The sequence below is a fragment of the Athene cunicularia genome (genome assembly GCF_003259725.1).
Source record: "Athene cunicularia isolate RWA chromosome 15 unlocalized genomic scaffold, athCun1 chr15_part1, whole genome shotgun sequence".
In the NCBI taxonomy this organism is placed as follows: Eukaryota; Metazoa; Chordata; class Aves; order Strigiformes; family Strigidae; genus Athene; species Athene cunicularia.
In genome coordinates, this window is record NW_020799121.1 from 4,916,694 (window position 1) to 4,931,774 (window position 15,081).

The 15,081-nt window shown below is 37.5% G+C and overlaps 2 protein-coding genes across 3 annotated transcripts in view; one reads left to right on the forward strand and one right to left on the reverse strand.

Moving 5' to 3' along the window:
- GNAZ (G protein subunit alpha z) overlaps window positions 1-3,013 on the forward strand; it is a 73,983-nt gene extending 70,970 nt beyond the window's left edge. For both annotated transcript variants that reach the window (XM_026859775.1, XM_026859776.1), the window contains exon 4: window positions 940-3,013. In XM_026859775.1, the coding sequence (XP_026715576.1) occupies window positions 940-1,284 (345 nt within the window). In that variant the 3' untranslated portion in view covers window positions 1,285-3,013. The remainder of the gene's footprint in view (window positions 1-939) is intronic.
- Window positions 1-13,261, reverse strand: part of RSPH14 (radial spoke head 14 homolog) — a 104,058-nt gene extending 90,797 nt beyond the window's left edge. Inside the window, exons 1-3 of the mRNA XM_026859777.1 lie at window positions 12,708-13,261; window positions 10,870-10,972; window positions 10,575-10,693 (exon numbers count right to left, since the gene is read on the reverse strand). Of these exons, the coding sequence (XP_026715578.1) occupies window positions 10,575-10,693; window positions 10,870-10,972; window positions 12,708-12,906 (421 nt within the window). The 5' untranslated portion in view covers window positions 12,907-13,261. The remainder of the gene's footprint in view (window positions 1-10,574; window positions 10,694-10,869; window positions 10,973-12,707) is intronic.
- Window positions 13,262-15,081: the final 1,820 nt, after the last annotated feature.

Sequence of the window (15,081 nt, forward strand, 5' to 3'; positions counted from 1 at the left end):
TAAAAAATGTATGATTAAGATATTTTCCATATCTACTTTTAACAATATTTGAGTGATATTTATTTAAATAATCTAGAATATTTTCTGTTCAAAACATGACATCTGTTTACCCCTGTTAATAAACGGCCTTGGAGAGCGTTTGGTACCACGGACAGCTCCAGCTGCAGCACCAGCACCATCAGGAAAATTCAAGACGGCCGTTGACTTCTAACAGACCTTTCTGCTTTCTCTTTATAACAGCATTGGATTGTTATTTCCAAATACGTAATTGTGGTGGTCATCCTAAATTGTTCATAAATGGAGTTTGCCTACTTAGGGCAGCAGACAGAAATATGTTAAACACATCTGGCTAATCTCAGCTTTCACCTATAAATATACAAGTTGTCCCATCATAGGAGAATGTGTTTCTTGTGTATTTTTTCAGGCTTGCCATTATACAGTGTGGGGAAGTAAGGCAAGGAAAAAATTCTGAGTATGTATGGTGCACTAATCTACACACCTAATGATGCAATTTTGCAACTGTGCTACAGCAGTTCCGTAAAAAACTCTTAACAGCAGAATGTTTCTGTAGTGTGAAATCCTTAGAAATTACTAATTCCTTTTATTTAAAGACTTTCTTTACAGCGCTAACCTAAGTTTGAACACAACCAAGTTTTCCTAAGTTACACCTGTTGTTATAAATCTTCAGTTTTAGACTTTCCTCCATAGTTGCCAAATATATTAAAAAATAATGGAAAAGGTAATCTGTGGTGAAATGTATTGTATCAAAATAAGTGAATTAAAATGCCTGAAATTTCATGATCAAGTAAGATGGAGAGGCACCAAATAAAATAAAAGTTGTTTCTAAAAGCAGATTTTGCTCATTGATGGCCATAATAATGTATTTTGTGTGCTTTTCACAGTTATACTGAAACACTGCTGTTGTTTCCTCTCCTGCAGAGTCGAATGGCAGAAAGTTTGCGTCTCTTTGATTCCATCTGCAACAACAATTGGTTTATCAACACTTCCCTCATCCTTTTTTTGAATAAGAAAGATCTGCTGGCAGAAAAAATCCGACGCATCCCCTTAACAGTCTGCTTTCCTGAATACAAAGGCCAAAACACTTACGAGGAAGCAGCAGTCTACATCCAACGCCAGTTTGAGGACTTGAATCGCAACAAGGAGACCAAGGAGATCTACTCACACTTCACCTGCGCCACTGATACCAGTAACATACAGTTTGTCTTTGATGCAGTGACAGATGTCATCATTCAGAACAATCTCAAATATATTGGCCTCTGCTAAGAACCCTTGGGCTTAATCTGTTTTCCTGAAGTGATAAAAAAGGGGCTAACCACTTCCACTTCTAGTGGAAGAAATGGGGCAATGCTTAGTAGCCCAAGGAGAGAAAAGGGGAAATCTGATGTATGTACACAGCTCGTTCCTCTTATGCCCCCTTAACCTGCTACATCATTTTTCACAAATATGTTCTGGAGAGTGAAAACCTCCTCTCCAATAAAACCACACAAACCCCACCCCCCCAAGTGAAAAAAACCTCAACATCTCAAAAACCCCAAACAAAAACAAGAGATTGAGGCCTAACTCTGTGGAGATGTTTTCACCACAGTCACTGCACTTTTATTCTATTTGTTTCATTCCATTTCCTACAGTGGAAGTGTTATCATGTTCTATGTAAGAAATAATTCTCATTGAGTTGTCGTAAAATTTTACTGACATGAAGATATAAAGCTGGTGAGTGTGAGTGACAGATGAACTAGTTTGCGGGATGTGGAGCAGAATGGTTGTGTTGGGGAGAAAAGCTAGTTCAAACCAGAAGCTACAGAACAGGAGAGTTTAAGCAAAACACTACTTAAATTTGTAGAGAATGGGCATGCACCCACAATATTGGTACACACAGCCAAACAGTATATACATCATGTATGCACATGCACATAACTCACAGCATATACTATGTACACACTTCTGCTTACTGTTATCATGGACACCTTGCCTGTTAAAGGAATTGTTGGTGCGCAACTGTTCTGTGATTTCCAAACTGACTAGCAGCTCTTTCTACTCTTCAAGGCTTCAAATATGCAGCAAAACTACATGAAATGAATCTATGAATAGGCCAAATTAAGGTCAGTGTTTCTTCTACTGGTAAGGAGTTTTATACATTGAAACAGTCTTCTTTTACATCTTTTTTTGCCAAATCTTGTGGTGTTTCACAAAAAACAAACTATATTTAAGTAGTAGGTTAGTGTTCCTTTTTTAATACAGATAAAAAAATCACAAGGCAATTTTTTAAATTATTGTTGTAGTGTCTGGATTGCTGAATGTGAAAGTTGCCAACAGCCAATTCTGTTCCACTGCTCCAAATACATTCTGGGAATTGTAATATTGTAATAGATTTCCCAAGAACCAGGAGCCATGGAGATTGTGTAGTATATAGCCTCCAAAGCCTTTTTTTTGTTGGTTTTTTAATTATTTAAAAAATGTGATGTATTGTTAGAAGGTTAAAGATGAGCGATATGAACAATAACTAAATGTCTTGATATTTCAATTTAATAATTTAAATTATTTACAGTTTAGTGAAATTAAGGATACTGAAGAGATGCATTCCTCAGCTCCAGGTTTCATCTCATAAAGAAACACTACTGGATGGAGTAGCATTCCGGCAAAAGTTTGAATGCATAAGAAGCTCTGTGGGACTATACTGGAAAATCTCAAATGGATCATATAGACCTAAGTCTGGTCAGTTGGTTCTTTCCCCTGCCATAGAAAAGACTTCTTAAAGACTTCAGTGTAAAGTTGGTGTGTAAATATATGTTTGATAATTGTAAAGCACATACATACACAGAGACACAAACACACATGCACACTGGAAAATAACCTACTTTTATTCCCCCCTACATACTATGATTAGTGCAAGAAATCTCAGCCAAGGGCTCTAAGAAATTTAAAACAAAATGGTTAATAACATCAACATTTAAATTGTCCACTTAAAAAAATAAATAATTCAAATGATACTGAACGTGTCTGTAGTGTGTTCATTAATTAGTGTTATGATGGTTACTTAATTGGATAATGTTTGTGAAGTGTTTTTTCCTTTTTGACAGACTGCTGTGTTTTAGTTATTTGCTCCAGATCTTTTTCCTCAGTTTATTCACCAACATGCAGCAATTTCAGTCTTAAACAATTACACTTGAGCTACTCGGATTTATGGGATGTGTTCCCTTTTAATACCTTTACAAATTCTGAATGTATGTTATTGTTATCTTTTGGGGGGAGATGGTTAGTAGCAACTTTAGGAAAGAAGTTATAGATCAAGGTCTATAGGAAATATCAGGAAAGAAAATTCTACAGTATCTGCAATGTATATAAGAAGCCTACCTGCATACTGTCTTACACAAGCAGGTACTCTGCACTGATGTCTATACTTAGAAATACATGTCTAGGTATAAGCACACATATGGATTTTTAAATAGTGCCTGAGGCTGGTCTCCTAAACCTGCATTTAAAGATTGAATAAACCTTGAAAAATATGTTCACATTTTTGTACTACTGAGCCCTCAAGCAAGTCTCCAAAATCAATATGAACTTCTGTATTGGCTTATGCTTGTGAAAAATTAGGCTGTAAGAAAAATCTACATTAGGCTTTAAGAATAATATAAATCTTACTGATGGTTTTTCATTGAAGTTTTCTTGAAAATTCTACCCATTCAGACTATAACAAGGTTCTTCTAGAACATCCTCTAAAATCTTTAGAAGTCTGGATGTACGTTAAGAAAAGCTGCAACTCTTGTACAAACAGCACAGGCTCAAGTCATGGGTTAAGACTTTCAAAACTCTTCAGTCCAAACATAATCTATAATGGCAAAAAATCTGTCTGATTTTGAAGGAGGTATTTTATCCCTGTACTGAAGACACAGGGCCCCTTTAAGCATTCCCTATTGACAGCTACACCTGAAGAATAGAGGCAAAAGAGCCAGTGAGGCTGCACTGTGAAGATATAAAAGGTTTGTCATGGTACACAGGGAGTACTTAGGTCTTACTTATAATGAGAAGATACTATTGCCTGCTTGTAATACTTGCGGTCAGGCTGCTTGACTTGGTGAGTTTACTAACAGCTATCTATGGTAATTGCTAGTACAGTCCACAGAGCTAGGACCGGTTCCTTTTAATTTTGTTTACTGTTAAAGTGCTGTCATTTACTTGAGAAATTGTACAGTATTCTAGTCTAAACTATCTATAGCACAATACCCTATTATTAACCAGTTGAATTGTGAAAAAGGTATAAAACGAGACAGGGCTTCATTTTCCCAAGAATGGAGTATTAGATATTATGCCTCCTTCACCTCTAGCTTTCATGGTACTGTGGCTATTTCAGACTAGTGAAAGAAGTGACAAGAAAACACCGGCATTCATTAGAGCATAGCTTTAAGGTAAGAAAGCTGGATAGAAAAACTAAAATGAAAAGTGTAGTCGGTTATGAGGAGGGTAAGAGACATTTTATATTAAAAAATCTTTACTCAGCTAAGAAGGTCCTTTCAACATAAGTATTATGATCAACCTCTAATAGAAGTGGAGAACCTAGGATATTTTAACACAGGCCTAGGGGTATTTCTAAAGAAAAGGAGTCGGTTACATTTTTTGCTGAATGAAGGCTATCTCGGGAAAGAGAAAAGAAATTGAAACACTGTTGTGTGTTCCTACTTGGCTTAAGAAAAGCACAGGTATGGGGAAGAATAAAGCAGTAAATAATTAAGTTTAAATAATCAATTCACATAATCATATTCTCTGAATAGCAATTCCTTGCTATTAACTCTCTAATAATTTAATTCCTATGATGGTTTTGATCTTAGAATTCTGAGTAACTCATGGTTACTCTGTTTTCTATCTGAACAATTCAGAATGTTAAATTCTGTTTTACACAGAAGTAATTCTATTTTCTGATTGTATAAGAAAATTGAGGCACAGGGAAATTAAAACTAAAAAGTCTGGGCCAAAGGTGCTGAAATGAAATCCCTTGACTCTTAATTATCCACCTGGATAAATCATGCAATTAAATTTGCATCTATTTTCTCAGTTCTCAGGTTTATCAGTGATGCAGTGCGCTGCCACCTGAAAGAAGTGCATTAATACAGCTGGGATTTCACTTCACCTGGGCAACAATGACATTCACAGAAGAGATGTTCCATCTGCTGCAATAAGAATGCCATCTGTCCTTTTATCATTTGCACTCCAAACAGCAAAACATGTTTCAAAGGGAAAAAGGTATCCTTAAACATTCCTTATCCGCAGATCCTCTTGGTTATTATTTTCCAAGGGTGGAATAGTGGGGACATTTACGGTCAGTAAAGTAGGAGAAACATTATCTCTTGGACTTTTCCCAAATAGAGATTCTGGCAAGCTTAAAAATCCATTGCCACATTCAATCCACCTCAATCTTTGTCTAAAAGGATTAAGTACCCATAAAAGACAGGGTAGATAATGGGCAGGAATTATTAAAATTTTCCAGTGTTAACTATATCCTAGTGAAAGATATTTTTTCTAGAATTACTTTTGCAGTTGTTATTGCCCAGGTCATTTATCTTGGCATAACAATGTTAGTGAAGGGGTGTTAAGTATTGTGTGTCAACTAATTGTTTTCACAAAGAGTGAAAGTTTTGCTATTAATTTTTCCGATGTTCTTAACTGTCTCTGGCTGCTGGTTCTTTTCCCTCTTCTATCCTCTATTGAGTACATATAGTTATGTGGTTTTGTCTTTCTTCTGCCCATTAATTCTTGCCACTAGGTTGTTTCTTCTAGAAATGTTACTCCTTGGTGTTCTCCCAATCTTTGTGGATTTTCCTGCCTTTTGATTTTTAATGATCCCACTGTTCCTGGAGGATACTGGTATAGATCCTTAAATTTAGGAATCAAAAATAGTCTGCAAGTGGATTTCCTTAAAATAACCACATTTTCCTAAATTACTCCTGTTTGGAGAAAGACCAGGTGGCCTGGCATAGAGCTAACTGGAGTCACTGACCACTTCCCAGTTAACAAAAACAACTGCACTTCATGCCAAATGCACGTACAACTTATGTTCCTTTTCATCTCCTGTGGAACATAGAGCTTTATTGGCCCTGTAAATTACTTCAGGTCAAGAAAACATCACAAATCTAGCTGTGGAATGGTATATTGGTTGCTGACTTCCTCCAGCAGATACAAGGTACATCCTGTCCCATTATTTGGATGTGAGGTGTAAAGTAAATGCAGAGGAAGACAGACAGTTTCTTGGCTAGCTGAAGAAGGCTGAATTACCGGGGAGAGACTATTTCTGAATCTGTAACATGTCAAATGAATTATGTCAGGCCTTGTGACTCTTACTAACTATTGGAAAATATTTGCTTTTCTCCCTGATGATTCCCCAGATTGTCTCATAACAAAGAAAACGGTTTTAGCACCTTTCTGTTTTTCTTGTAAATAGCCATCTGTATGAGTCTGTTCTACAGTAACACAATCCTGCTCAAGGAGTTTTCTTCCAACCCTTAAATATAGGCATGTATATTTTTATATATATATTTTTATCTAAATAAAACGAATACATGGTTCAGAAAAACACCTTTTTCCAAGGGTAATTAGAGATGCTTTCACTGACAATGCTAGCTCAGCTTCTATACCACTGATGTTAGACTGTACATACCTGACAGGTTGAGGATTGTAGGTTCCTTCTATTCCCTCCTCCTCCCCCCCCAAACTGTCAGAGGGCATTGTATGAAAATCTGGTCTGTAGAAAGTTGTGCAAGACAAACTTAATCTAGTCAAGGACTTCTATTCTGAACAAGTCTTGGAGGCTTTTAATAGCACAAACATTGGCAGAGGAAATGGTCAAAATTTGGCATCATTTCATAGCTGAAGAAATAAAGCTTTGGAAGAGAATTTCACCTAGAAAGGTATGACTCAAGCAAGCTATAAAGAGACTGCTAGACACGTCATGCTCTCTGAGAGATTCAAATATAGGATCAGAAGATAAAGATTAAATTCTGCTTGCTGCACAGATGTAAACAGTTCCTCTACATACATTTTTAATTTCTTATAAATAGAAGGCGGGGGGGAAATAGGGAAAAAATTGGCCTACATGCATACAGAGCATGATCACTGCAAATATATTAGGATTACACTAAATGTTGAGAATTAATGAATGGGAAAAAAAGATATTCAAAACAGACATAAATATCAGCTTTCTAATAAAGTAACTCTCCTTACCTACATTTAAAAGGAAATTGCAGTGAAGTCACTGATGCACACCAAATAACTAATTTTACAATTATTTAAATGGCCTCTTTTCATACTACTAATTACCCTTTCCTGCTTTTTGGAGACAAAACTCTAGAACCATTCCCCGAAACAAGTCTTGATGTTAATTTGATTGCCACCAGTACCTGAAGTGGGAGAGGTAAAATGAAGAAACTGGTATCAGTCTCAGCTCAAGAGGAGCCTCACTGAAAAGCAACCACCACTTGGAAAACTGCAGCCTTTCTTGTAAATATAGGCAACGTTCACTGTGTTGGGACTGTAACATTATTTTGGAAGCTGGTCTGTCTGGCAGAGGTTCCTGCTCATCAAAGGCAAGGTTCTGAAGAAAGATATGGCTGCAGCTGGCTCTCAGCTTTTGCTGAGTTCTCAGCTCAGCAGGGGGGGTTGGATAATCCTTCCACTCCAGGAGGCAACTTGATTTCTCCTTGTCTAGTATAATCTCACATTTCCTCATTATCACCAAACTGGTTTTACAGTTGTGACAGTTCCCATCAGTGGTTCCTGACCTGAGATGACATATTCAGATGCCTGCCCTGACAAAGATGGCACAATGGCAGTAGACCTGAGTGGCAGCATGGTGTACCATTATATATCCTGTGGTTTGGGTAATGTACTTTGATTTATGTGGAATTCTTAATAAGCAACGTTTTATGTTTTGGCACCACCAAGAGCTAGTATTGCTTACTGCTACAGTAAGTCTCTAAATAGAAATGACAATTCTAATAAAATGCATTCTATACAAACCTTGGGTTTAGTCCCTGCTTTTTAGAAAGTGTCTAATTAAAATGCTGAAAAAAAACCCCTCACTTTCTCTCAGGGCCACACGAAGAGCTTTTTTTTTTTTTTTAATTGCTTTTTTTCCCCCTAGAACCTTATTCATCCTCCAGTGAATGTTTTCTGCTGATGTAGCTAAACTTTCAACCTACTTTGTAAATGCTCTTTGTTTTGGGAGACAGAACCTAAAAGCAGGCAGACATTTACATGTAATATTAGTTGTACTTTACATCTGTAAGTCTCAAATTTATATCTAAAATGGTATGTACAGCAGCCCCCAAACCCGAGGCAGTTTCCGTCTTTATTCTGAAAGCTTTCCAGTCACCTTAAGTTGGCATCATGCACACACCTGAAAACTCCATCAGCAAAAGGAGACACGTGGTAAGTTCCTGCCTTAGCCTACTAGAGATCTAGCTGCATCTTAAGGCTGGAGTTAGTAATAAAGTTCAGTAGAGCAGGGACTGAACAGCAAGGCTTGTTACTGAATTATACACTTCCAAAAGGGCTAAGAAGAGGCCTTAGCCAGTATGGATGAAGGAATAATGATTAATAGTGATCTGAAAAAATTTAGCAACATTTATTTACTTCTGTTAAGTTTTCTTCTCCCACAAGTGTCATTATGATCTACATATTCAGAGGATGGTACATGTCTGTCTACACAAGGAAGAATTCTTTGAAGGCAGTCAGACATGTCAAAATTTACTTCAGACAAGTCCCTGTCTCATTTGATTTGAGAATCTGTAAAATGGCTAGCAAAATTAAATTAACAGAAAATCTGGTTTTCTATAGTGATGTTTGCAAAGTTGTTTAGCCCACCATATTAACATCCTTCAAATGGATTAAATTACTTAGGATTTTAAAAAAGGTTGCATGCATGTGGAAATACTAAAAAGGGTTGCATGCATCTAAAAATGCATCTTTATATTTTTAGAATTCATGTATGTATACTTGCTCAGCAAGGCTTTAAGCATCCATTCAATTCTTAAGCACCAGTAATGTAACAGAATTCCTCAGACAAGATACTTTCCTGAATTTAAATAGTATGGCTTTTTAAATGATAATTTGTATCTACTGAAATTTTAATGTTAAAATAATAATTTTTATCAACTGGAAGAGAAAACTTTAAAACTGATGTTCAGATTACAAAACTAGTGAAATTATAATCACAGAATCTGGAAATGAAAGTAACAAATCAGCATAAATTCCCTTAGTGTATAAGAGATTTAGAAAACTACAAATATACATAATAAATATAAAGAAAGCATATAAAAGGTACAGTGACCTAGTTTTTTGGCACGTCAAAGACAAATTCTCAGCTTGGATTCCTCTATTTAGAGTGAAGCATTTAAAAGCTAGATGCCTGACTCTGATGTAATCAACCAAGCTTATGTTTATCTCACTGGAGATAAATGGAAGTTACCAGAGCAGAACTCATCTCATCCTAAACTAAGCACCTCTGATATATCAGACTTTTTGTCCCTTTAGATACTGAATTTTATCCCTGCTATACAAGGAGTGTAGGATGAGTAGCTCAATTTGACATCTGAAGTTAGGTGTAATTTATCACATTTTTAACTTATTTTACCAAGTCCATTTAACAATATTGTCTAAAGAAAAATAACATTTGAGTAAAATATCAGAAAAAGCAAACTTCTTCATTGTTCTTTGCATCACCCCCAGGTTTGTATTTTTTAAAAAAAAAAATTCACCACCTGAAAGCAATGTCAAAGCGTATGTTTAAGAAACGGTGCCTATGAGCCTAAAGTCAAAGACCCATTAATACATAATTTGTGGAAAACATAGTGGAATTGATGGTGCCCTTACTTGCTCATTTGCCGCTTCCTACACCAAGCAATTGCAAGGAGCAAGGAAGGAGTAAAACAAATTTCATAAAATTTGTACCTCCTAACACCAGAAAAACTTTTTACAAACCCTGTGTGCTGTGAAACCAGTGCAGCTGATCATCATTTTGAACAGAAGAGGACAAAGTGAATTTTTGATGCAACATTCTGAAATTCAAATTCAAGCGTGCAGTCCACACAACCTGTATCTTGAGCAGGTAACCTGAACTTGCATAAGACCTAAGAAAACGAACAGATCTACCAGGACCAGTTTCCCCAGTACCTAGGCAGGGCTATTTGCAAATGTATTACACTAACACAGGGCAATTCACTTGTTAATTCTGTACAGCATTTCCTATATTTTGGCTAAGTATTCTCACTATTATACAATTTGCAAGTTTTTAGAAGTGCAAAAACAGCTCTAGAAAACACAGTTGTCTCCGCCAACAAAAAAGATGACAGTCATACCTTTTAAAGTTTTCTGATAGAACCCAAAGAATAAATTCTCATAGGAAAACTAATTCAAGAAAATTAAGATGAGCAAAAATAGAAAAGATACTGGTTTTAAATATGATTTTCAAGGGAAATGGAATAAAATAAATCTGTAAGATATTACATAGGGCATCAGGTAAATTTGCCTATCTGCTCTTTGTATTTTAATGCTGAAAAAATCCCTACCTTCATATAATTTTGCCATCATTTCAAAAATCTGATGTGTGTTCTTCCGACAGATATCTACTGGATCATCCAAGAGCTCAGTGAGGGCCGAAATCACTCCATTTTGTATCAACCCTTGCCTACAAACAACATTGGATGACAGATTTAACTAAGCATAATAAAATTCCCATGTATTTGTAAGATGCTTAATCTTAACTAAATTCTCTTATTTACATTGAACCTGTCTTGCCAAAACTTAGAAATTCTGTTCTTATCACTTCCCATTCAATTCGGTAAACTCTAGGATTACACCCACCTGCCAACATTATGCATAGCCATTATACAGAGGATTTCTGTTGTTTTTTGTCGGACAGTACTGTCGCGATGTAGCAGCAAAGTCTTCAGGTTATCCAAGAATCCTACAAGACACAGTAGTACATTTCAACATTTCTCACCTTCAGCATTAATTTGAAATAGCAATACTAATTTTTATCTCATAATTTGAAGTGAAAACAATCAGAATTTTCATCTTGTCCTGACCATGAAACTCTCATTGTCATATCTCAAGTAGGGAAGAAAGTTCCAAGTTCCAAGGCCTACTGCCAAAAATGCCATGCTACAAGCAAGCTGCTGACTTCTGTATCAAGTTAAATCCTAATCTTGCAAATATTTATGAAGTGGCATACCTTTAATGTAACTCAAGTCAGCAGAGCTACTGATGTTTTTAGAAAAGCACATGTTTGCAGGATTGATTTTTTTAAAAAACTTTCTTTAGGTGTAGCCTGGGCTATGTAAAAAAATAGTGTTGCTTTTCACATGTAGAAAAAATTTGGTGAACCATTAATGATTATGTGTATATACACACATAACACTGACCCCAAAAAATCCCCAAACACCAATCTCACATTGCTTCATCGGTTACTGTTAATCAAACAGTAACTTAATACATTTTGAACATGATTATTGGGGAGAAAAAGCAGTGGCAAAGCAGAAGACTTCTTCGGTGTTACATAATCAGCTATGTAGATACACAACAGACTGCTAAAAATTGTGAAGATAAGCTTGCATGGGTTTTTTTTCCAAAATGCAAACTTAGGATTCTTCCAAGTGCTGGGATAAAAGCTCTTGAAAATACTGGTGGAGAGATATAATCCTGATGGCTGTGATAAATTTGGTTATATTGTCTGGTATCTTCATTTCTCATGAAGTTCCAGGGTGGTTTTTTTATAGACTAATTCTACAATCACTAAGATACTTCTGAGTAGGAGTTCTGCATAAAAAGCTCTGACGTTTTGTCTCTCTGGGAAAGTTGTATCTGGATGTGCCATACTATCCACTGCTGAAGGAATGAATAGCAAAAGATACTTCAAGAATTTTGCAAATGATCTTGTAAAACTTATCTACATATTAAAAGGTTCATCAGATTTTTTGCCTGTTATTATTACAGGTTCTGAGATATGAGTATTTTGAGCACCTCAAGCATGAAAACTCCAGGAAGGTACCACTGTCCTATGCCATATGTGGCAGAAAATGTCTAATGAAGGAAGAAAAAAAAAGTGGATTTTGCCTTTTTTTCCTGCTCTAGGATAACTAAAAGCTTTTTCTTTTCCCCTCACTAAATAAAATGTATTTAGTGGCTTTATGATATTAGAAATTCATTAATTCACTGCTTTATTTTCTCCTGAAAGGTTCATGGACAACAGGATTAGAAAAGATTCCAAGCAAATGAAATTTAACTAAGTGGCAAGGGGGTTGTGGTGGGGGTGTTTCTAACTTTGGACTAATTAAACTGTTTGGTTTTGGTTTTGGTTTGTTGTTTTGTTTTTTTTTTAATCAGCCTATGTTAGGAATTAGCTAAAATTCAGAATAAGCAAAAGAACAAAAAGATTCTGCACTACTTTTTATTTAGGGGTTAATAAAAACTATAGTGAGACATCGATAAATCCTAAAGTAAGGATACTCTATCAAGTATATGACATTACAATATTCTTTACATTTTTAATCTAAAACAAGTAGAGATTAAAATAAAAAAAAAAAATTTCATGGGCATTTCATGTCATCAAATGTATTGCAAGAAAAAAAGTAGCACACAAAAGTGAAGCGGTGGGTTTTTTCCCCCCACTGTGTCAAAGCTTGTGACAACAGATCACTTACCTATTTCTATTGCCTGGTAGACATTTTCTGGGTCATGAACCAGATCGCAGAGCGCCATCAATGCCCGCTGCTGTGTCAGCAGCTCAGGGGAATGTAACTCCTCACGCAGTTTAGGAAGGGCCCTCCTTCCAAACGCAATAGGAGCTTTTGTGGGATCTATATCAGGGGGGAGGCTGGCTGAGATACGAGCATGTGCCATCCTAAATTTTCCTAGAAAGAATTCTCCCTATCCCTAAATATGCCACAGAACGACTGTCTGAACCTGGTGATTGGATAATGTACGAAGTAATGAGCTACCGACTTTAAACAGTGCTCTGTGTCCCCGAAGAGCTATTTTAGCACACATTCATTGTTAGGAGGCTGTGAAAGAAGAGGCTGGAATCTTTCATGGTCATCAGCTGGTTTAATTCTGTACTGAGCACTGTAAAACAAAAACAGAGAAAGCTTAGAATTGCAAGGTGAGGGACGGAATATTTTCAAAGGGTTAAAGTGAAATAGTCCAATGTCTCAAACCAGGGAAGGGGCTCAAAATATTAAAGCCAAAGCAAACAAAGCCCATTAAAAAAAAAAAAAAACAAAAAAAAAACCAAACACCCAAAAAACCATTATTTTTAAAGGGGTCTAGTTGAAACCCGCCCTCAAAATTCGTTAACGTTTTAAAGAACGGGTGATGGCTGACCTCCCCCTTCCCTCAGCCAACGGCTCAGCGGACGGAGCACACGGACTCCAGTACTGGAAACCGCTCAGCACAGAAAACAGCTACAAAGCTAAAAACAACTGCTAAACAACTGCACTTGTCTCCTCGAAACAAAAGAAACAGACTAAATACTCAAAGGCGCCCAGTCCCACCACCACGTCGCTGCCTCGGCCCGTCCCCGGTTCCCGCTCCACCGCTCCTGCCAGCTACGCCACCGCTTCTCGCGCCCGCGTGCTCTAGTTGCCACAGCGACCAGCTCTTTGCGTACGCCCCGCTCCGTGAATAAAAAGTACGCAGCCACGCGTGCTGGTTCCGGTCCTGCGTCAACAGCGTAAACACCGCGTTTGGCGGTGGTTGCTGTGAGAGAGGAGCGTCAGCAGCGTAGTTGGCGAATTGGAAGCCGGGGCCGCTGCTGCGCGGGTGGCGGAGCGGGGCTGGGGCGGCTGGCTGAGGCGCGGGCCCTCGGGGCGGGGAGCGCCTGAGGACATGGGGGAAGCGCCGCCGTGGGCTTGCGGCCTGGGGGCCGTCGTACGTCGTTTCGCTGCTCAAGCGTGGAGGGAGGCTCTGTTCTCACCTCCGTTTTTAAAGTAATTTCAGTTGAACAAAATTGAAAAAAAATTCAGATTGAATAAAATACTGGTTGAGTTAATGGCAGAGGTAAGGCAGGCGAGGACCTCGAGGTACAGGGGTTGAAGGGAGCTCAGCAGCTTTGGACTAGGTTTTCTTTCCTAGTCTTCTCCAGAATGTCACTATAAACAGCTAGATTGTGTAGCAGGGGTTTCTGTTATCTAGTTTCTCATACCTGTATTCGAAACTTGGCCGCCTTTTTCAGTATGATTCTGCTAAAAAGTAGAGTGTTGTTCAGGGGATGGTACACAGGGAGAATAAATATATCACTGCAATGTTGATAGCACAATTTAAGGGTGCTCTGGATTCTCGGATGTGGTCTGGCATCAGGAAAAAGCCAACTCAGAACAGCTTGTGCTGTAAAAGGTTAGTTCTCAGTGCGAATAGAGGAGCCTATGTTTGAGTAACAATTGTAATCAAAATTCTTAAACTGGATTTTACAAAGCCAAAGTAATTCAGATCAGCCGGATTAAAATACAATACAGGAATAAATTCTGGTTTGTTGATCTTCAAAATCCATAGAAGGAAAATTACTATTTTTAAAAGTGTTTTCCAGAAAAGATTCTTTTTTCTGCAACATTTTAGAGCAGATTACTTAAAGTAGAGGTTATTTTCCTGGATCCAATTAGACTTCCATCAACTATATATTCATAAAGTTTCAACCTATTTCAGTAGGAAGAATGTGAACTCTCAGTGTAGAAGGGGCAGGAGAAGACCAGAGACTTCTCTTATCCTTCAGTGTTAACTCTGCTTTCATCCTTTTGGTGTGAGTTCCTCTGTCTTGTCCTTCACCATAGCTTGTAATACTGATCTTGGTTAATGGTCATGGCATTAACTTATGTACAGCTTCTGAATACCTTCCCCAGATCCTTTGTCTATCCACAGAATCTGCTGGTGATACTCTTCCTGCAATATTGATGTAAGGAGGGTTGTGATGCCATGGAGACACTATAGTCCCCGTCCTCCCTGGTGACCAAATCCCCTTCAGATCTGTAAGAAGAGAAAATCTGGATCTCAGTACTGGTCATTCTCAGTATTTTTAGCAGCTTT